At 38.6% G+C, this 25,088-nt stretch overlaps 1 protein-coding gene across 1 annotated transcript; it reads left to right on the top strand.

Annotated features, from left to right (window-relative positions):
* The first annotated feature begins 1,693 nt into the window (after window positions 1-1,693).
* LOC127501784 (supervillin-like) lies at window positions 1,694-24,890 on the top strand. The gene is made up of 14 exons (XM_051873941.1): window positions 1,694-1,988; window positions 4,809-4,872; window positions 7,243-7,322; window positions 7,441-7,498; window positions 8,062-8,225; window positions 9,203-9,923; window positions 16,168-16,338; window positions 16,611-16,645; window positions 16,799-16,914; window positions 17,049-17,185; window positions 17,743-17,838; window positions 19,842-20,106; window positions 20,361-20,447; window positions 24,108-24,890. The coding sequence occupies exons 1-14, from the start codon at window positions 1,931-1,933 to the stop codon at window positions 24,888-24,890; spliced, it is 2,835 nt and encodes a 944-aa protein (XP_051729901.1). The 5' UTR covers window positions 1,694-1,930.
* The last annotated feature ends 198 nt before the right edge of the window (window positions 24,891-25,088 follow it).

The following is a 25,088-nucleotide window of genomic DNA, read 5'->3' as shown; positions in this document are numbered from 1 at the left end:
TCACATTCAACATGAAGGACATTGTGTGCAGTGTTGTTGTGCAGTCTTGAGAAACACTGGTTTAGTGAACCTCGCAGGACCTTTGGCTCTTGGTGCTCCCTCTAGTGCACACTATGACGTTGTCATCTTATGATACTTTCACACCAAAGTTGTAGTGTTTTGTTAGGTTGTATTGGCATGTACCTGTGTGGGCCTATTGCACTTTCATTCTGTCTGGTTGGTCACTCACTCTCTCTCTCATAACAGTGATTTGCAGCAACAAAGCGATCATCAGTCATTTACTTTTCAATGAGAGTTTTTAGGGCAGTTTGATTGACACATTTTGGCAACATGTTAACTTTATGCATAGACAAAGATGTTCACAAAATTATGATGCTGTTAGATACAGTAGTCAAGCAGGAATCAGTGTTATTTTAGTAATATTTATATATAGTTATAGTATTTATTAATATTTTGAATTGACTTTTATTTTTATATTTTTATTTTTTATTTTAATCAGTTTTTTTTTCCAGCAATTTAGTTGTGCTTTTGTCATTTTTTTTTTTTTAATTAGTTTTTTTTTCTCAGAATATTTCTATAGTTTATTTTTATTTCAGTTTTAGTTTAGTAGTTTAGTACTTCAACTTGAACTTTAGTAGCCAAGGCAACATTATAAGGCGCAGTTTTCATGTGTTTTAAGTTTTTCTTCTAATATTTGTTTTATTTCAGATTTATTTTAATTGCCAATATACATTTTTATTAGTTTTAGTTAACAGTAACAACACGGGCAGAAATACTGGCAAACGACTGTGTAACGACTTGGCAATTTGGCAATGATTTTCAAGAATAATCATAATGCTTTGTCAATAAAATGAATAATCATTAATGTTAATACAGCAAAAGGTATTGTAATGTGAGGAATATGTGTTACCTGTAAAGGCTAACTGTTTTATGCTAACCAGCAAAAACTTAGCGGTAACACTTTACAATAAGGTCTTATTTGTTAACATTAGTTTGTATTAACTAACATTAACTTAAGCAATACATTTGTTACAGTATTTATTAATCTTTGTTAATATTAATAAAAATACTGGTGTTTGTTTATGTTAGTTCACAGTGCATTAACTAATGTTACCAAATACAACTTGATTTTAATAATGTATATATTAATAAATGTTGAAATTAACATTAAGATCAATAAATGGTGTAGAAGTGTTCATTCTTAGTTTGTTAACTAAAGTAGTTAACTAATGTTAACTAATGAAGCCTTATTTTAAAGTGTTACCAACTTAACCTCTTTGGCAGTGCAGCAGAAGCAGAATCCAGATGATCCACAAAATGTCCTGTCGCACTCGCATAAAAGCTGAAAATTACACGGAAGATAGCTTTTTATCTTGTTCGGCAGTCTTTAGTGTGTGCATTGTAGGAATATAGCATTTTCTTATAACACAGCTTGATTTTAGTAAAGCTTCACATTCATTTAGCTTGTTTTTCTGACTAAAAGATGTTAAAAGCAGGTCCGACTTAATTAAAGACTTTCATCTTTGCATCACAGTGTATTTGTGACTCCTGGATTGCTGACGCATGTGTGAGTGTGTGTAAATGTAGCAGCGATCATGTCATAAGTCCAGGAATCCTTCGTGCTCCCACAATCCACTTTTATCATCTAGGCTAATTTCTGCCTGTAATCAGATTACTGCCTGTGAGCTGCCTTAGCACCTCTCTCTCTCTGTCTGTCTCTCTCTCTCTCTCTCTCTCTCTCCTCTACCACCCTCCCATGTGTTTGCTTTAGCCCTGCAGTTTTGCCTGTGTGCATTTCCATCACGTTGAGTCCGTCCGTGGCGGTCCCTCTCTCTCTCTTGCTCTTTCTTCGTCTGTCTGAGCCTGTGATTAGGTCTGTCTGTCCTTTTCCTCTCTTTCGTCTGTTTTCTTCTTTCCTTTTCATTCCAACATGTTTCAAAACCCGTGGATTGCTAACTATCTCAACCATGTCACACAGTGTGGTCAAGGTAAGTGTGGAACTCTCTGTGCCCGTTTACTGTTACCAGGCAGTAAGGTTGATTTATGGGGATTTGAGTAAAACGGTTAAAGGGTCATTGATTGAATAGTTACCATAACAGAAAGGATCGCACAGTTGTTTGATTTAAGAAAGAAAGGCTTTGTTTTAAGTAATTTGGCAAAAATACTTAATTTAATAGTTGTACAAAACAGAAGTGTATGACTCTTGCTTTACTCTTGTTCTGTTGAGAATGAAGATTGATTAATTGATCAGATGAAGTCTGAATAGTTGTGGTGTGCTAAAGGTTACTGTGAACTTCGCAAGTGATTGGTGATGGACCTCGATTTGACCATTTGGAGATAGTCTGCATCAGCTGATGACTGTTGCCAAATGGATCAAAGTGATCATTCTGCCTGGAGTTAGTGTAGAAAATCGACAGCCCTGACAATGGAATAGAAAGTATGCTTTTTTTGTTTGGAAATTGAGTAAATATTGTGTTCAATTAAATTTTCTATACTTTCTATACTAAATTTTCTAAACTTTTATATACTATTTATTTGCTTTCATTATTTTGAATAATATTTATGCACTGCCAGCCAAAAAAAAAGTCACTGTTTGGATTTAAATGAGTCTGTGACTGGATGATTACTGCTGTGATGTGATTATTATGTTTCTAGCATGTTATATGCTTGGGAACAGGTTTTGAACCCTAACTGATGGAGTGTGTAGCTTTTCATTTCTTAAACAACCGTGTAGGAAGACACATCATGGCCATATTCCAGGATGACAAAGCCAAGATTCATCAGGCTCAAATTGTGAAAATATGGTTGGGAGGGAGCATGAAGATTCATTTTCACACATGAATTGGCACCTCTGAGTCCAGACACACTTTAAATTGACGCACCTCTTGATGTAAATAACATCACAACATTTATTTCCGTCAAGAGGTGCATCAGTTTTTTTTAGTCAAGATCTGTATTGATAATGCAAGAGTCAAACACTCTGTAAAGTCTCCTCCAGCACATCCCAAAGACTGTCAATAAATCTAAGGTCTAAAACTAAAAGAACTGTTCTCAAACATATAACATGCTAGAAGCATAATAATCACGGCAATAATGATAAAGTCATCCAGACTCTTAAGTATTTGCCTATTATTCAAATCCAAACAGCAACTTTTTTGGCCGGGCAGTAGCTTTAAAGTAAATCTCTAAAGTAAATGATTCTGGGTAGATGGAATATTGTCTAGGCTCATTATCAAGCCATTTTTTTTAAATTTATTTTTTAAGATTTTTTTTTGGTGTTTTTGTCTTTTATTATGATAGGACAGTATGTAGACAGGAAGCGAAGTGGGAGAGAGAGGGGAATGAGATCGGGAAAGGTCTGCAAACCAGGACTCAAACTCGGGTCGCCCAGAGCGCAACAGCGCTATATGTCAGCACTTCCCATAAGGCTATCAGAAATGTTTCTTGAGCAGCAAATCAGCATATTAGAATGATTTATGAAGGATCATGTGACACTGACTGGAGTAATGGCTTTAATGGCCAATAAGTGACTTTAAAATAGAAAAGTTATTCTAAATTTCATATTTTAGAATATAAATGTTTTTTCCTCTATATTTTACTGTATTTTTGATCAATTAAATGCAGCCTTGTTGAGCATAAGAGCTATTGACATCTTGCTCATCAGCCATTGAAAGACCTGTCAGTCAACCATTAAACTTAAATCAGGTCTTGTTGAAGTGGAACAGTTAATAGCCTCAGACTCAGTCTGTCTAAGATGTTTTGTTAAGCCAAATCTCTCTGTTTCAACTGCCAACGTTTCAGAGTCGCAACTGATTTGATGTCGCATCTCAGCAGTGCCTGCAGCTGTCACACTGTGTGTAAACCTGAACGTAATGTGTTGATCATGAAATGACCCCAGACTCTGTCAACACTGTTAAAATGTGCAAATGGCAGGACGTGATAATTGTGCTGTCCACACATTAGATTATAAAATCCTTCTCACAAACCTTGTGTAAAAGTGGTTACTGGACGTTCGTCTTTCTGTACCATGAACTACATGTGTTTTAAGAAGGAGGGTGAACCTTTGAGCAGGGCCTATTTTTTACCCTGATCTCCCCAACTAGTATTTTTAGACAATGCCTTGTTCTTCTCCTCTCCACTCTGCTAATTTGTAGCTGTCAGCATCCTGAAGTGATTCTCTGGCAATCCTGAGATGGAAACTCGTCCAGTAGACTTCATTTAAGTTAATTAGGATGTCTTCACACCCACGGTTTCTTTGTTCTTCTCAGCTTGTTCTTGGAACGAACCCTCCCCAGCCCAGGTGCTCCATTTGGAGGGGGTAAATTTATCATTCAACCAGCACTGGAGAATGTTAAACACAGTAACTCAAGCTGTTGACTGTACAGCGGGGTAAAAAAAAATAAAATTACGATGGGTTTAAATGGCCAAAACATGAAGATGGAGTGTTATTAAAATTGTCGTGGTTATTGGCAACAGGAGGAGATATTCTGGATAAAAATGCCATTAAAATTTTTGTTGCAAGATAAATTTGTGTCTTTCCTGATCCTAATGAATTCTTTAGTTGCTTAACTTCACAGTAAGCAACATTAAATGAAATTTAAGTACACAAAACTACAAAAGTTCAGCTGGTAAATTCCGTTTGTATGTGCACAAATGTTTCATTTTATTTATGTCAGTATAATACGAGTTGTTTCTTGGCTAAATTTTGTGAATTGTCTTCTAAAAGTCAGCTAACACTTAACAGAATCTCAGACATACTGTATATTTCTAAACATTCTTTTAAGAGTTTGTCTTGTTTCTTTTTGCAGGCTTTGTCAGCGACGCTTCTGCTAAGCTCTACAGCCCTGCACTACTAAAGAAAAGCCCAATAAGGTTAGAATACATCTTGCCTTTTTAAAGACTATTTTGTTTTAACCCCAACATTTGTCTTAGTTTTAAACTGTCTCCATAAGTCTATAGCTGAATTAAATCCTGAATTAATCCCTTTATGTTCTTTAATACTTAACTCTAAATGGGTTGATAAGAGAGATTAGAGATTTTCTGCCCAAACTGTCTTATTACAGTAGCTCTGTTCCAAACCTTAGTGAGCTGCCTGCCTACACAGCATTTCTAAGGCAATCCCAGCACGCACTGCAACAACTTGAATCTAAAATGGTGGACAGATCTGCTAAATGCATAAAATGTAAATGGACAAAGTTAAAATCTAAGCAAAAATACATACGTGTATGTATGTGGAAATACACCTTTAAACGTTGCATTGCTAAAAACTGATCGAAATAAATCTAAATAAAATGGACTGTTTCACCCAATATTTGTGTGTGCTATGTGTTTTTGAGCTTAGAATAGGCCTTATCTCTTGATTAGCTTAGCAACATGTGCTATTGCTAGACTCTATTGGAACCAATTGGGTTTTGGAGCAGAGCTACAGTATAGATTTCAGAATTTCTTGTGTGCTCCTGTCAAACTATATAAATATCCCACTTACATCTTTATTCTGGAGTTGAAATAAATCAAATCTTTGCTGCTGCTGTTTCTGAACAGCTTAGCTATACTTCTGGTAGATATTAAAGGGATTGATTGAAATGAAGCTGTTGCACTATGGACCTGAGGACACTGATTGTGTTTTTTGTTAAGTATCTTGAGATAAATGGAAAGGGCAGATGTTTTGGTTACTGTGTTCACAAATTGTGATTGGTCAGGACACTGCACAATATATTGATTCTTCAATAAAAAAGACTTTTGCCTAGGAGGCGTAGTCTGCTGTTATCATCACAGACCCAGAATGTGTATGTGTGGGTGTATGTGCGTGTTATCTTTTGTTGTTTCCATTGGTTAAGCTGTTAAAAGAGAAGAATGTGCTCTTGACATGTCTTTAATTTGTCCAAAATAAATGAAAACACAAGTTTGAGTCCTCACGATCACACGATATAGAACATAAACATGTTGTAGCAACAACTCATAATGTCTTTAATTAATGAAAAGAAACTTATGAAATGGATGTCATTGTCAATGATTGTATTGTATGTTCTGCAATATATCTTAGTTACTTTATGCTTCATAGTATGAAAGTGGCTAATTTCACGGTATGGAAATGGTAAATATAGACTGAATTATTATCAGAAATGCATGAAATGTAAAGGAACATAATGGTTTTAATTGGAAACACACATTCAAATAACATTTAACAGAAATCAGAAATCTAGTCAGGATTTTGTATGTTTATTTATAATATCAGTAAAATATATAACAATTTTGTTAATTTAAATTTAAAATTAAACTAAGAACCGTCAACGCTTGATTCTGATTGATTGGTATGTTACAAGGGTCTTGATGTAATGTTCTATAATTGAACGGGTATGAAGAAGTTTTAGGTTTGTTGACCACATTACAGTAGCATATCGCTTTTAAACTAGTTAACTACAGCTTGTTTCTAAGCAAGATACTTAATCAGTGGCGTGGGGGAAGTATATACTAAGGTTTACCTGGACAGTTTACTATTATTATAAGTAATTGAAAATGTAATGCACATCAAGGGAGTAATGGCCATTAGACCTTTTGTGTATTATTTTTCAAAAATTCAATTACGCAGAGTCAGTTATTCATCCTTGCATCGTTTCCATGTCGGGTGTGTCGGAAAAGTTTCCATTAATGCAATCTAAACCTGATTAAGCTCTAATTAGTGTTCTGCTGCCCAGCTTATGAGATTGTTGTGCATAGCGAATGGTGTGCTGTAAACGGGAGTAACTGGAGTGTGCTGTTTAGGATGGCAGGACTGGTACCATGGTGAAGGGGAACTCCTAGATGTATAAATACCTTAGCAGCTAATCTATTCCTGTGGTCAGATTCAAGTAAACGTTCGAGATCCTCTATGCTAATTCAGCTTAAAATGTCACACGGGAACACATTGGTAGATTTGGCCACATGCTCATGATGACCTGCCAGTGTAGAATTTTGGAGACACTTAGTGCCAAATCCGCTTTTTTTCAAAGGTGTGCAGAGATTAGATTGTTTGAAAAATCCACAAAGTTCCAACATATTGAATTGGGTTGGAGGTGTGGCCAAGCAGCGCTTACTGTTGGTTCAGTCCCCTTTCAAAAAAAAATTCTGAAAAGAACAAAAATGAAATTAACACATTAAATCTACTGTATCTGTATCTACATGACACTAACATGACATTTACTAAAGCCTTATTGAAACCTCAGGGTTGTTTTTAATAATGCTCTTTCTATTTTTGCCTTACAGCTTTGGTGTGGATGACAGGACATCACTAGTTAGGAGTACTACAGATATTGATGCAAAAATTCTTGCTGTGTTGCCCAAAGGTGAGACATACTAAGATAACAATGTGCTTACAAAGGTAAAGAACAGGAACAGAGATTTTTCTTTTTTTTTTTTTAAGTTCTTAAAGTTGGATATTTGCTAAAATACTTGTCTTTTTAGTTTCAGAGCTAAGGAAGCAATTTGAAACCACGGTCAGAAGTTGCCCAGAAATGAACAGGTACATTTGGTCTCCCAAAAGTTTTCTATGCATATTTAAATTAAATTGACATCTCTATAGCTCAAACAGTTGAGTATGGTGTTGGCAACACTAAGGTCATGGGTTCGGTTGAGCTTCTGTTTATGTTCGCTGATCAATGTTTATATGTAAATAAAAGCCTAAATCAAATCTGTTCGTCATATAAAGCGATCAGGTCTCTTCAAAAAAAAATTGGACTAAACCACTCAATTCATATGGGTTAGTTTTACAATCTCTTTATGAACTTTTTGAAGCGTCAAATTGTCAGTTGTGTAGCTGTTTATGGAGGGACAGAAAGCTCTCAGGTTTCATCAAATAAGATCTTCATTTGTGTTCTGAAGATGAACGAAAGTCTTTACGGGTTTGGAACGACAATTGGAATTAATGAACGACAATTGCAATTAATGAAAGAATTTTCATTTTTTGGGTGAACTAACCCTTTAAGTAACTTGTGTTGCATCATTTACTCTATGGAAAGCACCGTCAGTCTGCCCAGAATATTGTGTTAACCCAAACACTACATCAATTGGCTTCTCATCACGCAGGAAAGAGAGGATAGCAAGAAGGTTGGAGGGGATTGAGGCTGATGTTCCAGCTGCTCTTAATACAAGCATGCAACACACAGCCGGTCTTGTGACTAATCGGCTATTGGAGGAGGACACACCACGCTACACACGTGCTTCAGATCCCAGCGATCCAGGCATTGTGGGTAAGACACCACAATTCTGTTTTCTGTAAGCAGACGATAAACAGTGCACAGCTAAGGCAAGAGACACTATTACTATTGCTATTTGTTATTCTGTTATTTTGACAAACCCCTCTAAACTTTGGTACATAGGAGAAGAGGTGTGATATAACGTTTCTTAGCAATCTGAAACCTGGCGGACAATGTAACAGCTGAAAAAATTCCATAGACTTACATTGAACAAGAAGCCCAGGTCATATCTAGTGACCACAGTATCATAGAATATCATAGAGCAATAGGGCTGTCAAAAGTACCGACTTTGGTACCAAGTTGGTACTGAAAGTTTAAAAATGTGACTATACCAGCATTTCCCCCTAGCATTTTGAGCGCTGTTGAGCGGATTCTTAAACACCTCTGATTGGCCATTGTGTTCACACACTCAACATATATGCCTGTGATTGGCTACACTGATCAATGCTTCAAAAACAGAGATACACACGGGATCGTTTGAAAGCAGGCGTCTATCAGCAGATCCATCTATCAGCGGATATATTGGGGATCCTCTGATAGATGTGTGTAAGCGCTCGGCGAAGAGCGTCATTGATATCTATTTACAACATGTTTTTGAAGTGTTGATCATTGTAGCCAATCAAATATATGTTGAGCGCGTGAACACGATGGCCAATCAGAGGTGTTTAAGAATTCGCTGAACAGCACTCAAAATGCTAGGGGGAAATGCTGGTATCGTCACATTTTTTAAAATTTCAGCACCGACTTGGTACCGAAGTTGGTACTTTGACAACCCTAGTAAGCAATCATCCAGAATAACCTAGAAGCCAAATCGCAACACACTAAAAAACACTCAGAATGCTCTATCAATGCCCTGGCATTGATCACACATTCTAATCACACTAATCTAATCACACATTCAGAAATAATTTTTTTTTTTTTTAATAAAATGAATTTGATCTCCTTCTCACTCTCTATTTGCCACTCTACAGTGCGGCGCTACAGTCGTGATGAGATGGAAGCTCCAGAACGCCAATCCAGAGCTCGGGCTCGTCCAGATCCACAGTCGTCCGCCCATCCTGACCCTGTAGACCTTACCCCAGCAGGGTCTGATGCAGCCAGCCTCAGCTCTAAAGCTGAGCGGATCGCACGCTACAAAGCTGAACGTCGACGACAATTATCAGAACGTTACGGAATCCTCCTCGACCAGGAGGTAGATCTGGATTACACGCCACGCTACACACGTGCACGGAGAGAGTCTGACCTGTCGGACAGAGGGGCTCCTCCTGACAGGGGACGTGGTGAAAGCAGAACGGGGGGCGGGGCATTGCAAGAGCAGGATAAGGGGCGGGATCGAAGCAGCAGCAGGTCTAAATACAGCAGTTCAGGGATAGGGCGGGTCTTCATGCCTTCTGACCCCACCCCCGATCATGCTCCTCCGTCAGGCTTTGATGCCGAGCGAGAGAGAGAGAGGACGATGAACTTGGAAAATTCTAGACGAGCACCTGATCGAAGTCTGAAACCACGGCCACAGGAAGCTCCGGTTCCCATGGAGGCAACAGCAGCCCAACCAACAAAGGGTGTTGCTGTTGTCACTGTGGCAAGTTCTCCTAGGACAGCACGCAGAGCTTCGTTGCCCACGACACGATATGGCATCTCTCCTGGAGACCTGTTCATTGAGCAACAAGCTCAAAATATCCTCAACAGACAGGGGTAAGTTTGTGTGCAGAGTTCTGGATCTTAAAAATGTATGTGTTTGAGGACCCTGATTTTGATTGACGTGATATTTTCTTCCTGTGTTGGCATACTTCCTATTGAAACAGCAAGTTGGTGCTGGACATATAAGAGGGGCTTGCTCTTTTTTAACATTTAGTTTGAAGGAATGCTAGCATATCGATGTCCTCAAAGTTAATAGGCCATGGACTAATGGCACAAAACTGACAATTTGATTTTTAAGAAGGGGTCTTTAAGACCCATAAAAGAAGATTTTGACTGGTTTGGAACGAGGTTTTATTAGAAAACAAATGTGTTAAATAATGGGTACATGAATTATGGATAAGGGACTGCATATTTACAAAGATGGATTTGCAACATAGGAAAAGCTGCAGAGAACAAGAGATTTAAGATTTCAGCTTGCTTAATATTTAGAAGTCATCCTAGTAATAAAAAATCAGCAAGTAAATGCAACAGGGTTAGCAATTGCAATCATCTATCTATACCGATAAACTGGTGGACCTCGACAAGGACTAATGCTTTGGGTTTTTTGCCTAACTCCGGTAATGCTGAAGCTCTTAAACATACTCCTGGTAAAAATGCTGAATGGACCAGCTTTTGTGTTTAGTCAGTTTCGTAGTCATGCCAGAGAGCTGGTCTGCTGGGGTGAAATATGTAGAACTGTTCTCTGGACATCAGCAAGAATTTCACTCTGAAGCTCTGCTGAAAGATACTGCATTGCCCCCTAATTTCTCTCCATAGTCGTGGACAAGAAATGCACATTACTTAGTATGACAGTAATTGGTTGATTTCAGACATTTATAAAATTGATCTCAGCATCAGAGGAGAGAAGCATTACAGTTCATTTAAAATAAACAACCTGTTTTGAGTAAACCTGAAAATACAAGTCACCTAGTCTAAAGCCCTGGGTAAACTTTGTTTTTTACAAATTTTTTTTTTTTTTTTTTTTACACAAGGCAAGAAATACGCGCTGTATGATGACCCTCGCATACTCGTAAAAAGTGAACTATACTTTGGGCTTAACTCTCATTATTTCATTGTGATCGTTTCCATAGGAGACCCCTACTATAATTTATAAAGAGATAAACTGTCTTTTATATCCAAGTACAGGTGCATGTGTTCTATTCAAAATGTTAAATAACTCTGAAAATCTAAACAACCTTTGAGGAGAAAGATGACCAGACTGATGAGATCATCATACATAAAAGGCCCCTAAGGCAGTAATAATGTCAGAGACTTATTGAGGAACCTTAAACTAAAGTCAGGCAAAATAACTATTCAACAAGGAAGAGAGGAAATAATCAGGGGAAGTGGACATTGATGTTTTATTTGTGACATTACAATAGTCCCCTTCTAGAATCTCATTTAGGATTGGTGAAGCCAAGAGTGTGTTTTGTTATAGTGTTGAATGTCATGGTGTTGTTACGGTCATAACTGGGGTCTGGACCTCTGTGTTCTTTAGCTTGGCAGCTTTTTCTCAGAGCGAGTGGTCCCTCAGGAGAGACATGGACAGTGAAACATACTCACAAATCAACTGGCCATCCAGGTATCAGAGTGGGAGTGTAACCCTTTAAATTCCCTCAGTTGACCCGCTAACTCCATTTTCCAACAACTGTCCTTATTCTACAAAGTTCATGCAAACAAGTATACATTTGCACACCTTAGTTTTCATCCCCTTGACCCTTTCATATGTAGTCACCATAGATGATGGCAAACCGTTCCCTTTTTAATCTCCCCCTGCATCCACTGCGTTTTTTTACCACTGACCTTTGTTCCTCACCAAAATATGACCAGCTCCTAACAATGAACCTTGGCTTCAGTCCTTTTCGATTTGTTCCTTCATAAAATAACAGGTGAAGCTTATTTTTGTGTCAGTGAGTCTCTGCTTGTGGAGAGTTTATCAATAAAAGGTTACAAGTAACTATAAATGGTTACCAGGGCACTATTCAGGAAAAGACTAGCTCTAGAATAATTGAAACAAACTATTTTAAGATGAGAATGTGGTCCTTATCCTTGATTTTGATGACACTTTCTCTCATAATTAGGGATGCACGATATTATTGTCAAATAAAGGTGATAAAGGCTTAAAATGTAAAAATCAGCATCGGCCCGATATGAAAAATTATGCCGATATGCCTTGCTGATAATAAGACATGTTGATTATGCATTTGCAGTAACTTGCATGTGCTCAGGGAGTGCTAGCGACATGATCACATCTGCTGTGTGGTCATTCTTAAAGCGAGCTTTTGCCTGAATGGTGATTAGATTCACTGTTTTGGATCACAGCGCTGAATTTAAGAATGCGAGTACAGAATGACGTGTACGGCAGGGTTGCCAGGTCTGTGTAACAAAAGTAACCCAATGGCCAGTCAAAAGTAGCCCAAAAATAGCCCAAGTCGATTTTCTCCATCGGGCGGATGAATTCGCCACTGAATTTGTACATCTGGGGGGTGTTTTGGGGGTGTTGGAGCCCTGAAATCGTACGTACAGGAGTGGAATTCAACCCGTAGAAATTTTTTTTTTACCCGTGACAACAACTTAAAAGTAGCCCGATTCAGCGGGAAAACTGCAGACTTTGCAACACTGGTGTCCGGTGTGCAATACAGTCACTAGCAGCAGCAGCAGCAGCAGCAGCAGCAACAACCTGCCTGGTAAGGAGTTTTATTTATTTAGGGGGCGCTGCAGGCCCACTTGTTAGAGTAATAAAAGTAAATAAACATTAAGATACTTGTTTCTGAATAAATAAAGCAGCAATTGATTTAAAGGTCAGAAGCTATAGTTTACAAGATCACAAACATGATACTTGTAAATTTAAATAATTGTGTGTGTATATATATACAGTTTTATTCATTGTGTAATATATTTTTTAAACCGATTATGAAAATAACTTTTTTATAATAAGATTTTTAGAATTTTTACAGCTCTTTTGCTGGACACCATCTACAAATGTTAAATCCACAAATAAGTGGAACTGCGTCTGAAAAAAAAAAACAGCAGTGATTGATTTTATTATTGTTAGTTTCAAAGCTTTCAGTGTACTCTCATTATAAAAAGAACTTTAATAATGTTTTAGTTCTAACAATTAAGTTTTTGCTCTACTGAAACTAACAACTAACTGAAATGAAAAATAATTTGTTTATAATCCCTGCACAGGAGAGACTTTGTGTTGTTTCCAGACAAAAGGATAAAATATCGGCATCGGCTATCGGCCAAAATGAGTTAAAAATATCGACATATTGGATATTGGCAAAAATCCAGTATCGTGCATCCCTACTTAAAATGATAGTAGGTCATGTTTTGAACTGGATGAATGTTAATTCCTCTCTTTCCTCCCTTCATGAAGAATAAGAGTAAGAGAGAGACAAACAAGGGAGGATATCTCAGGAAGGGGTTCTGATTCAGGGCCAGATGCATCCTCTGTCAGACGTCATCCAGCAGTTGCCCCTCCATATTTGGCTCCACGACCTCAATCTGCAAACCAGCCGCGAACACGGAACACTGAACCCCCAATCCAACAACCGAGTCAGCTAGCGGAGACCCGTCAACAAAGGGCACATAGTGCAGAGCGGCCACGATTCCAGCGCACTCACAGTATGGATTCACCTGCCCTTCAACACATACCTTCAAGTGAAATGGGAAATCATCAGCGTGCCCAAAGTGCAGAGCCCCCAAACTATGAACAGATTCCTGGTGTACACCCTAGCACCATGGGTCATCAGCCTGGATTCGGGCAAATCAGGCAATCCCTACCAAGGCGAGATAGTCAAGACGCTCAACAACCATCACAAATGACACAACAACCACACTCAGCATACAAAGACCTCCAGCATCCATTACCTGGTCGCAGAGATGCCCCACCACCTGTACAGAAGTATCGGGCTATCCTTCAACCAGTGCCTTTGGATCGGGACACTCGCCAACCGGCTCAAGTACATGCAACAACTCAGAAGCCTCTACATGAATATGAACAAACCTCGCATTTACGTTCTTCACATAGGCATTATGGTCACAGCCAACCTTTGCAGTATGGTCCAGTCCAGACATTACCTCCAGCCTATGGACAAATAGTCCACTCTGGTCCTTCCCATGCATCTAGCCATCTATCCCCACCTTCAAATGCTCATGTAGCTCACCCTGTGCCTGGACCTCCACTTGGCATGCCTGAGATGCTGGATCACAAAGGATGCTTAGCCTTACCTGGTTCAACATCTACTGGAAAAGAGGGTGAAGAGACAAGACGGCGTTCCAGTGCTGATCATATTCAGGCTGTTCACAGAGAGGGTCGATCAGCATCCAGGGTGGCTCCACCTTCAGAAGGGCTACTTAGAAGCAGAAAGGCGGTGCTACCCTCAGAGATCCGCCGCAGACAAAAAAGTGTGGATGATCCCATGCGTGGACAAACTGAAGAAGTTTTGGAAAGTCCGAGAATCAGAAGGATTAGCCAGTCAGAAGAGACAGAGGGGAGAGGTGGAAGAAAGTTGCACCAGTTGGAAGGGAGGGAAGGGCCTGATGGAAGAGGAATGGCTCAGATGGAAGACATGGTGAAAACAGGTGAAAAGGTGATAGGACTACTAAATGATAGAGAATGGCATGTTGACCGAAGGACCAGTCATTCTGAGGACAGAGAGGTAGATAATGGCACAAAGAACAGTTGGACAGGTGAAGATGTAGGACGTGGTGTAAGGAAGATTGGTCAAAGAGAAGAAAACAAGCAAAAGAGTGGAATTAAAAATGAGGAGGGTCAAGGCAATTGGAGCACTAATCGGTTAGAGGGGATGGAACAAGGAGGTGTCAGTAAGGTTGACAAATTCAAAGAAAGAGAATGGGAAGTTGATCAAAGAAAAGGCCAAGTTGAACAGTCTGTTGAACCACTGGTACAGGGTGATAAGAAAATCAGTCAAGAGTTAGAGGAGCAAGAAAGCCAAAGGTTCCAGCAAAAAGAAGTGGCAGAAGGACATGGTAGGAGACGACGGATCAATCTGTCAGAGAACGAGGAAGGGCATGTCAGACGAAGAAGGATAAGCCAATCAGAAGATGATTGGGAGGGACGTAGGGTGCGTAAAATTGGCCAGTTGGATGAATGGGAAGCACGAGGAGTGCATCGAATGGGCCAACCAGATGATCAGTTTGAAGGGCGTGAGAAAGGAAAGCAGAGGTATAACCCACAACTACCTGAAGACGTGGACACCGCTCCCACACAGGTACAGCTAACCAGTGAACAGCATTTTCCACACATTAGGGTGGGGGAAGCTGGAGGGTACTTGCAGAAAGGTTCCTCCCTCCCACAAGCTCAACATCGTGTGAGTCAGGATGCAGGTGACCTCAGGCCAAAGGTACGAATCCGCTCCATGTCAGATATTGGAGTAACTCAGCGGTCTGCTGCATTGCGAAGTCTTGACCGTGCTGCCAGTCGAGAGTCTGCCATAGTGATGGGTGCTGGGGTTCATACTAAGGAGCCGGGTGCCGTGGCCAATGGTGAAATGGGCACCTTGGACACAAGAGTTTCTGTGGCGAAGCTGAGACATTCCTACCTGGAGAATGCTTCTGGACGCAGACCTGAGCTGTACGTGGACTGGCCTGTCAGCATGCTAAATCAAGATTTTGTCAAAGATGATGATTAAACCCACTAACCTTTAAGTAATAACCCGTACTTTTGGATGTAAAATTCTGCTTTTTTAATCATATGCAATGCCTTTACCATATGCTGCTGTTCATTCAGAAGTTTAATTTGTAATTGCTGAAACTTTACCACACATTCCAATCAACTAAGTCTGAACGGAGGAATGTTGGATTCAACTAATGGCTTCAATGATGACCTTGCATTTCAATCACGACTTTGCATTTCAATCACTTAATCTAAACTTAATTTAAATCTACTTTGGCATCTCCTCTAACAATATTGGCAGCAAGATGAGATTTTGTAGGGTTACAAACTGTTGGTTCTTAATCTTGCCTTGATCTTCTGTCTTCATCAAATGCATGATTATCATTACTAAATAAAACTGATTGTGTGACTTGATTTATTGATTGATTTTTGCCTAAAATTTAGTCTAAACTATGGAGCCCCTAAAGTGCCCCGATACTTTTGTGTGCGCATGAGAATTGTCTTATATGCACACAAAAATGTCTTAGGGTTTTTTTACGGCAAAGTTTGCTTTAGAGGCTCCGTACCCAACTAATTCTGAAAGTTATCTTTTATTAAGACAATCTTTCCTGTCTAAAGGGAGTCTAAAGGTGACCAGGTTCCCATGGAGACTGATCCAATTGTCAGCAGTGACGGGGAAAGAGGAGCACGTCGGCCCAGACGTTATATTTCCCCTGGTGATGACAGGAAGTCATCTGAGAGGTTTAGAACCCAGCCAATTACATCAGCTGAAAGGCTGGAGTCTGATAGGTACAGTGAAACAAGAAGTCATGTGTTGCCCTAAAAACACCAATTTATTATTAGTTGTGGTAAATTGTCACTGTTTTATTCTCAATTCTTCCACAGTCTTTTAAAAAATATACTACTTATCAGAATGTATTAAAGCATTTTTTTGAAAGGTTTAGTCAGTATCTGTTATGTACATTTTTTTGAATTTATTTTTAAATTTTGTTTTCTTTAGTCATATCACACCAGTTGAATCATCAGGGTCAGTTTTTTTCTTTTTGTACTTTCATCTTCAGGTCCCGTCTTAGTCCAGAGCTTCAACATGCAGAATGTGAGTCAAAATTGAAGCAATATCAAACAAACTGCTGTACCAAATATCAGCAGCTGTGTCATAGTGCCATAGTCATGCTTTTCTAACAGTTCTATAAAACAGTTAATATTGAGTAACCTAAGTTGAACCCTTTTTTTTTTTTTTTGTGTGTAGTGGATGAAGAAAAAATGGATGAACGAGCTAAAATGAGCGTGGCAGCCAAGAGGTCTCTCTTCAGGGTATCAACTCTCTGTAGCATACACAACTTGCTGAATATGAAATATCACATGGTGATACAAAAAAAAGAACATTAATATTGAATATATATTTTGTTAGTTAATTTTGTTAATATTACCTTTGTTTGCATAGCCAAACATTTTTGTTGTTTGTGACCTCTCCTGGTCCGTCTGTTCTCGTCTCGCAGGAGCTGGAGAGAACTTCAGAGGGAGGTGTACCCAAACCTCGGTCACGCAATGCTGCGGTTGAACGGAGACTCAGACGAGTGCAGGATCGTTCACGGACACAGCCGGTCACGTCAGAGGAAGTTGTCATTGCTGCTACGTAAGTAATTTCCTCATTTTTGTGATGTAAAGGAGTTTTACCACAAGTTACAAATTCTGTTTACTCACCTTCATGTCATTCTAAGCCAGAATGCTGTTGTTTTTTTCTGTGGAACCCAAAGAGAGTTTTGAAGAGGCAAGTAATATCAACAAATAATGACTAACTATTAGAAAAGTACTTAATGACGAAGTGCTTTTTTCATTTTTGGAGCTTGTGGTTATTAGAAACGGTGAATGTTTGTAGCAGCCTGAAATTTCTTTCGTGTTTCTGAAAAAAAAAAAAAAAAAAAATGACAGCATACAGGTGTACAACAACATGAGGGTGAGTAAATAATGACAGAATTTTTCATTGTGGGTGAACTGTTTCATTAAAAGATATACTCATCACTGACCATTCATATTCCCATAATCACTCATTTGATGCTAAAATGACTCATTTCTTTTGGACATTTTCACTTTAACTCTGATGTTTCAATGATTTGTTCTTCACCCCTACTTTTGCTATAATTCTTGTACACTTCACTCTACCATTCCTTTTGTTTTGTCCTCCTCTAAAAGTTCCCCTGCCCCCCCTTCCCAAGTCATCACTGTTCAAACCACTGCTCCCAGAATCCCCAGTCCTGCCGTAGTCAGCACTTCCATTACTAGCTTCAGGTATCATTTGAATGCTTCATTTTATTTTGTATGCGTTTCTGTGTATACATGTCATGAGAATTTAGGACTTGTTGTCTTGAGCTGCATGCTGTTTCCTAATTTGTTCATTGCTTGACTTGGGCTTTTTATAGAAACAAACCAGATGTGTTTTTTTGACAATATGATTGCATATTTATGGAGAATTCAGACCATACTTGGAGAAAAGAGTCTAATTGACTGGTTAATTCATTCTGGTGCAGTTTTGGTATATTTTTCAATTCTCAAAATGTGTCTGTGTGAATGTTTATGTGCCAGTGCTCCATCTGCTGGTGGATTTTACGTTCACTTGCTGTTGTAAATTGTCATTGGGAGTGTTAAACTTGCTGTTGTAAATTGTCATTGGGAGTGTTAAAACAGAATGGCTGGCAATTTTGAAATGTAAGCATGTGCCTGTGTCTATGAAAAAGTAAGAGTATATTAATGTGTGTGAGCGTGCGCATATGTTTTGGGTGTCTACATCAGCGCGTGGTCACCCAGATTAGCTGTAAATAGTCACATGGCAAGTAGCAAAACACATTCTGTGTTCTTCATGCACACTCAAATGTCAGAGGTGTCACCCATCTGTCAAGACTTTTATGAAAGTGACGGGGAGAGATGAACTTAAACTAGAACAAAGAAAAATAAAGTTTCACTTTTTTTTTTTTTTTTTTTTTTTTTTTTTAAACTGTGTATAGACTGAAACATTGGCTAGGCAGTGAATTGAACTCTGTTTGTTTAATAAGGTGAAAATTACATGGTTATTTGCAACTGTTTACTAAGTACATGTTTGCTAAGTTCTTGCCACTGTCTGTACAGTTACAGAGTTGCGTTTCTACATATCCCATGAATCTTTTTGATTAATCTTTTATTGTTAGTCCATATTTCTTAGATTTGATCTAAATGCTACTATACTGACAAGATTAGGTTTATGCTTAAAAGATACATGAAAAATGATTATTATAGATGTAATACTCTTATTTATTATTATAGATATTTTTAAAACTATTATAGAATAAATAATTAATAAAATTATAAACATTTTAAAATTGTGTGTATATGAGAGAGAGAGAGAGTTTGGAATCTCTTGAAGTTGAGTTTATATATCGCAATTCTGAGAATTGTGTGATTTAAAAACTTGCAATTGCGAGAAAGTCAATTGTGACTACACTCTAAAAAACTAAAAAAACTAAGCAAATTTACACAGTAAAATACCGTTGAATACACTGTAAAAACACTGCATTTTGGGTAATATTTGTTGTTTTAAGAAAAGAGGCCTATAGGCTACTTTCTCAAAAATGACAAAAAATATTACCCAGAATGCATTGTAATATACAGAAGTAATATACTGTAAAAAAACAAAAAAAACAATGCATTCTGGGTAATATTTGTCATTTTCAAGAAAGTAGATTATAGGTTACTTTCTCAGAAATTACAAATAATATTACCCAGAATGCATTGTTTTTACAGTATATTATGGTTTCAATGTAAAAGTATTTTACTGTGTAAATTTGTTTCGTTTTTTTTAGTTATTTTTTAGAGTGAATATCTCGCAATTCTGACTTTATAACTTTATAAGAAAAGTCAGAATTGTGAGATAAAACGTTGCAATTACCTTTTTAATTTCTTTGTTTTTTTAAATTAGTGCCGAAAACAAGCTTCCATAATGTACAGCTATGGAGCATAATTACTTACTTTTTATTAGGTGCATAAATTATTAGGAAATGCATTCTTTCAAGAGTAACTTTTATAAGTGTCATTTATGGACAGCTGACTCTATATAGCTAATGTATAAAATCATATTGCTCTGATTGATGACTGAGTCTTAAAGACAGGTTTAGATAAACAAATGCACAAACTTACTATACTATACTATACTTACTATAATTGTTCAAGAATCGTTTTGTGTACAGTTTTGTTAGCGGCTGGACTGGTCTCTGTGTGTAGTGTTTTATTATAGCATAAACAACATGTAATTCTCCTCCCAGTTTGCAGGCTTCATCAGCACATGGATCGGCCCACCATGAGCAGGAGAAAGAAGATGTTTCAAAGGAGGCAGTTGCAGGAGAAGAGGGCTTGGGGCCTGATGAACCGGACCTATCAGCGCTAAGCCTGGCTGAGAAGATGGCCTTATTCAATCGCTTGTCACAGCCCTCAGGCCAATCAGCAAACGGCCCCCGCTCTGACACACGCCAGCGTAGGGCCAATGCCCGCTTTCAGACCCAGCCTATTACCCAGGGCGAGGTTGATCAGGTGAGGCCTCCTCCTCACAAATAAGGATTTTTTTGTGGATACCACCATTTAAGTAAATTGACATTTTTGCTTTGAGCACTTTAAAGGTGAAGTCTAAAATTTCTATGCTAGTTGCACCAAGTTTACAGAGGTCATGCATTATTTTTTTGTCAGTTATTGCTGGTATATTTCTTTTATTCTGAATCATTTAGCAGTTGTAGTTGACTTCAGTCAATACTCTCTTGAAAGTGAAGACACATTGTACCATTTTATAGGAACTTACAAAAGATGTAGATCCATCCAGTCTCACAGATCAACCCGCTGTGACTAATGATTCTGTTGGTCCCCCTCAGAGTGAGCAAGTAAGAGACCCTGTACTGAGACTTTTGATTGGCTGAGCAGTGAGAGCTTTGCCTTGGCAGCTGCTGCTGATTGGTTAATTCCTGAGTTTCCGAAAACATTGCATTTTCCAACTGGATATTTTCTTCTGCTGAGTTGCATTATAACTGTTTTGATTTTGACTTTTTTTAATTTTTCAATCTAGTAACTGCATTTCACTGCATTCTGTCATTTACTCAACCTTATGTTATTGCAAACCTGTATGGCTTCCCCCCCAGTGGAACGAGATGTTTGGCAGGATGTTCATGTTGATTTTTATTCATACAGCAAAAGCATATGGAAAACAGGGGCTGGGCTGTCAGTGTCCAAAATTTGGTCTTTTCCTAAAGCTATATATAAAGTCAAATGGCTTCAGATGATTTGAATTATTCCATGGTCTGTCTGAATACTCGATTCTAATTGGCTGGATGGTGTGCAATAGAACCTTTTAATGTGCAGGTAGTTCCAAGTCAGTTTAATCACCGTTCTATATTAATCACTTGCATCATCACACACATCACTCGCACACAGAGACTCAAATAAATGTAATCTTACGCACTTTATCTGTGTGTCTGATTTAAAGTGGGCAGAATGCTACATCTAATGAACTGTAACTGATGAAAATAACCAGCATTTTTACCCTTCCGGTCAATTATTGCGCTGCAAACATCAATAACAGCTTTGAGATGTCAATGCTGGCAAATGTCCATGGTATAAGTGGGATAATCCATGGCATTTAATTGTATTTAATGTGCACTTTTAGTGTACTTTAAGTCCTAAAAGTATATTTTAAAAGCTCTTTTTGGAGATAATATAATATTAATGAAATAAGAGGCCACTTAAAGGGATAGTTCACCCAAAAATGAAAATTCTGTTCTCATTTACTCACCCTCAAGTTGTTTCAAACCTCTATCAATTTCTTTCTTCTGTTGAACACAAAAGAAGATATTTTGAAGAATATGGGTAACCAAACAGTTGATGGGCCCCATTGACTTCAAAAGTATGGAAAAAAAGGGTGAGTAAATGATGACAATTTTCATTTTTGGTTGAACTATCCCTTTAAAGGGTTAGTTCACCCAAAAATGAAAATTCTGTCATTAATTACTCACCCCAAAAATATCTTTGATAAAATCCGATGGCTCAGTGAGGCCTCTATTGACAGCAAGTTAACTTAGACTTTCAAGCTACTAAAAACATACTGTATTTAAAACAGTTCATGTGACTACAGTGGTTCAACCATGATGTTATGAAGCGACAAGAATACTTTTTGTGCACCAAAAAATAAATAAATAAAATAACGACTTTATTTAACAATATCTAGTGATGGGCGATTTCAAAACATTGCTTCATGAAGCTTTGAAGCTTTACGAATCTTTTGTTTCGAATCAGTGGTTCGGAGCGCGTATCAAACTGCTAAAGTCACGTGAACCATTGAAATTTCGAAACGCCTATAACGCAACGAAGCCTGGTTTACTGAAATCACACGACTTTGGCTGTTTAATACACGCTCCAAACCACTGATTTGTACTTAAAGAGTTTACTTTTATGACTGTTTCTTAAAACACTTAAGTACACTTTTAAAAAAAAATGCACTTTCTAATGTCATATAATATTTTACTTAAGTACATTTTAAATAATTGTTTAATTTTTTTGCCATGCATTAAAGAAATACACATTTTGATTTGTTGAACATACTAAAGCACATGTAAAGTACTTGATTAGAATTTGAACTGTAATGTGATATTTAGGGCCCAAGCACCGATGGTGTGAGGACCCTATTGTAATTGCTCGGCCAATTATTCTTCTCTGAAATTAATCGCATTTTTGAGGGCCTAAACATGCTCAAATTCATGAAACTTTGCACACGCATCAGAAGTGGTGAAAATTTACGTCTGATATGGGTTTTAGAATTAGGTGTGGCAAAATGGCTCAATAGCGCCACCTACAAATTTTCAATTAAGCGCCCTTCGTGCTATGTTTCACGTACAGGTATGAAATTCGGTAGACAGATGTAACATCCCAATACTTACAAAAAAGCCCCTGGGTGCAAATCTGTAAACTCAACAGGAAGTGAGATATTTTGAATTTTCTCTGCAAAATTTTGGCAGTTTTTGCCATTTCCACACGTTCTACTTTAACGAACTCCTTCTAGAGCTTTAATCAGATCAACATCATATTTGGTCAGTCTGATTAACTTCTCATGAAAATTTAACCAGAAGCACATCGTATATGGTCAGTCTAATCTTAAGGCCTTCGCGATGTTAAATTGCAAAGATCTTGAGTTTTCGTTGAAGGGCGTGTCCGTGGTGACTGACAAAGTCTGATGTTTCGCCATGAACGATGAAGCTGTTGTAACTCAGACATACAGTGTCCGATCTGCCCCAAACTTCACATGTGTGATAAGAGTCCTGGCATAAAGACATCTATATGCCAGTATTCAGTTAGTCATAGCGCCACCTGCTGGCAACAGGAAATGGCATGCTTTACACTGTAATTCACTCCCAGAAACACATTTCAATATGCCACAAAGTGCCAAACATACTAGAAACATGTTTAATCCGGAAACACTTGGCTAAGTGCTAATGTATGCGATTAACGCCACAAAACAGGAAGTTGTTGTAACTCAGGCATACAATGTTTGATCTGCTCCAGTCTTCACATGTTTGATAATAGTCCTGGCCTGAAGACATCTACATGGCAATATTCAGTTACAGTCAAAGCGCCACCTGTTGACAGCAGGAAGTGTGGCACTTTGAAATGACTTGGCCATAATTCTCCTGTATTTACTCGCTTACATGCATGTAGCCCACTGTTCACTGTTTTCCTAAGGCCAACGGGTGGCGGTGAGCCCGGGTGCGAGGACCCTTTCATTGCTGCTTGCAGCTTTAATCTATATTACATATCTTAAATGTACTAAATTGAAACTTCATTACAAATGTGTATTTACAAATATTTTTAATTACATGATATACACGTTTCAATAAAAATGACTTTTTAAACTAATTTTAACTTTAATTTTAATTTAACTTTATTTAAAATACAATAGAAGCTATTATGAAATTACACATAAAGATGTACTTTTAGGTGGGTCTAAAAAACGAATCAAGTTTAATATAAAATGTAACTATAATACATTTTCATTTAATTGCAAATAACATGCAGTTAAGTGTCCGAAAACAATACATTCAGTTCACACTTAAGTATATTCTTTTAAAGCATATTATTTCAATAATAAGCACTTTTTAGAAGTATGCTAGAGTGTACATGGGCAACTTTTATGGTGTTTTTTTTGAAGATTTTTGGGGGTGAACTATTCCTTTAAATAATCGAAACTGTGTTTGCTATGAGAGAAATTTTTGTCAAGAAAGTAGGATTAGAATTGTGTTTTAAACACCCAGACCTTGATGATGATGATGATGATGATGATGATGATGGTGATGTAAAAAGAACTGGCTTGCTGCATGTCTGAGAAGTGAACTGATTAGGTTGTTTGGTATGCAAAACGCATCCGATACCTGCAAGCTGCTTCTGAATGATGTGTCCTGCATATGACCTTTGACCTCTCTGGGGCCTGTAAATGTGAACGCCATCTAAAAAGAAATCTGAAAATTCAACTATTTTTTTTTTTTTTTTTTTCTCTCCAGCTGCAAAATGGAAGCGTGAAGTTGGAGCCTCTCTCTGCATCACTGGTCCGCTCTGTTACCGCGGTCACCGCCCAGGCCTCTGTTGCCATGGTGACAAGCGCTTCCCCATCAATGACCGCAGATGTTCGCATGGGGATGTCCGCAGCTCCGCCCTCCACTCAGGCCTCGCCCAGTCAGACTCAGCTTCCAGCCTATGAGAGAGGAGTTCGATACTTCAGTCTTACAGAGAGTGGGGAAAATCCCACACCTGATGTTCAGTCTCCGCCCCCCGCAGTGCAGCCCGGCCAATCAGCGTACAGCAAGGGTGGGGCTACGCTGATTTCAGCCAATGGCCAGAGGCAGGATGAAAGTGGGCGGAGGGGAAAACTTGGATATTTAGGGAGAGAGGAGAGAGACACAGAGCTCCCCAGTGAGACTTCCCCTCCACACACACATGCGCTCAGACACACACCCCCTCACGGCAGGGGAGATGCAGAGCTGAGCGGCCCGCGGGAAAGGGAAAAAGAGAGCACACCCGTCTCACAGGGAGGCTACCTTTCACCAGACACTCATCAGACGGCAAGAGGAAGTGGTACCAGAGCCGTCAGCTCAGGTAAGGTTAGACAGAACCAAAAAGAGAAGTCTTTTAAAAGGGGTGCAAACCTTTTAGCTGTGTCTTTTGTTTCTGTACATGCAGTCACACATATGCATGCTGAATTCTGCATGATGCAGCCGGCCTCTGATTGGGTTAACCAGCTTAACCGGGCTCCCAGCCTACATGCTGCTCGAGTCGAATGTGATTAGCATAATTTATCATACATCAAGCATGTGGCTCTCTTTGTCTGAGCCGTGCAAAACTAATGATGCCGAAATGAATCGGGCAGAAGGCAAAGTGGAGTGATGCTCCCCTCCGTGGCTTTTGTTTGCGCTCCCCGCCAAAGCTGTTACTATCCATTCGTCTGGAAGCAAGAGGCGTGTATGTGTGAATTGTATAGTAAAGAG

Source organism: Ctenopharyngodon idella, chromosome 2 (assembly GCF_019924925.1).
Source record: "Ctenopharyngodon idella isolate HZGC_01 chromosome 2, HZGC01, whole genome shotgun sequence".
NCBI classification, from domain to species: Eukaryota; Metazoa; Chordata; class Actinopteri; order Cypriniformes; family Xenocyprididae; genus Ctenopharyngodon; species Ctenopharyngodon idella.
The sequence above is the reverse complement of the archived record's forward strand: the minus strand, read 5'-3'. Positions and strand labels throughout refer to the sequence as shown.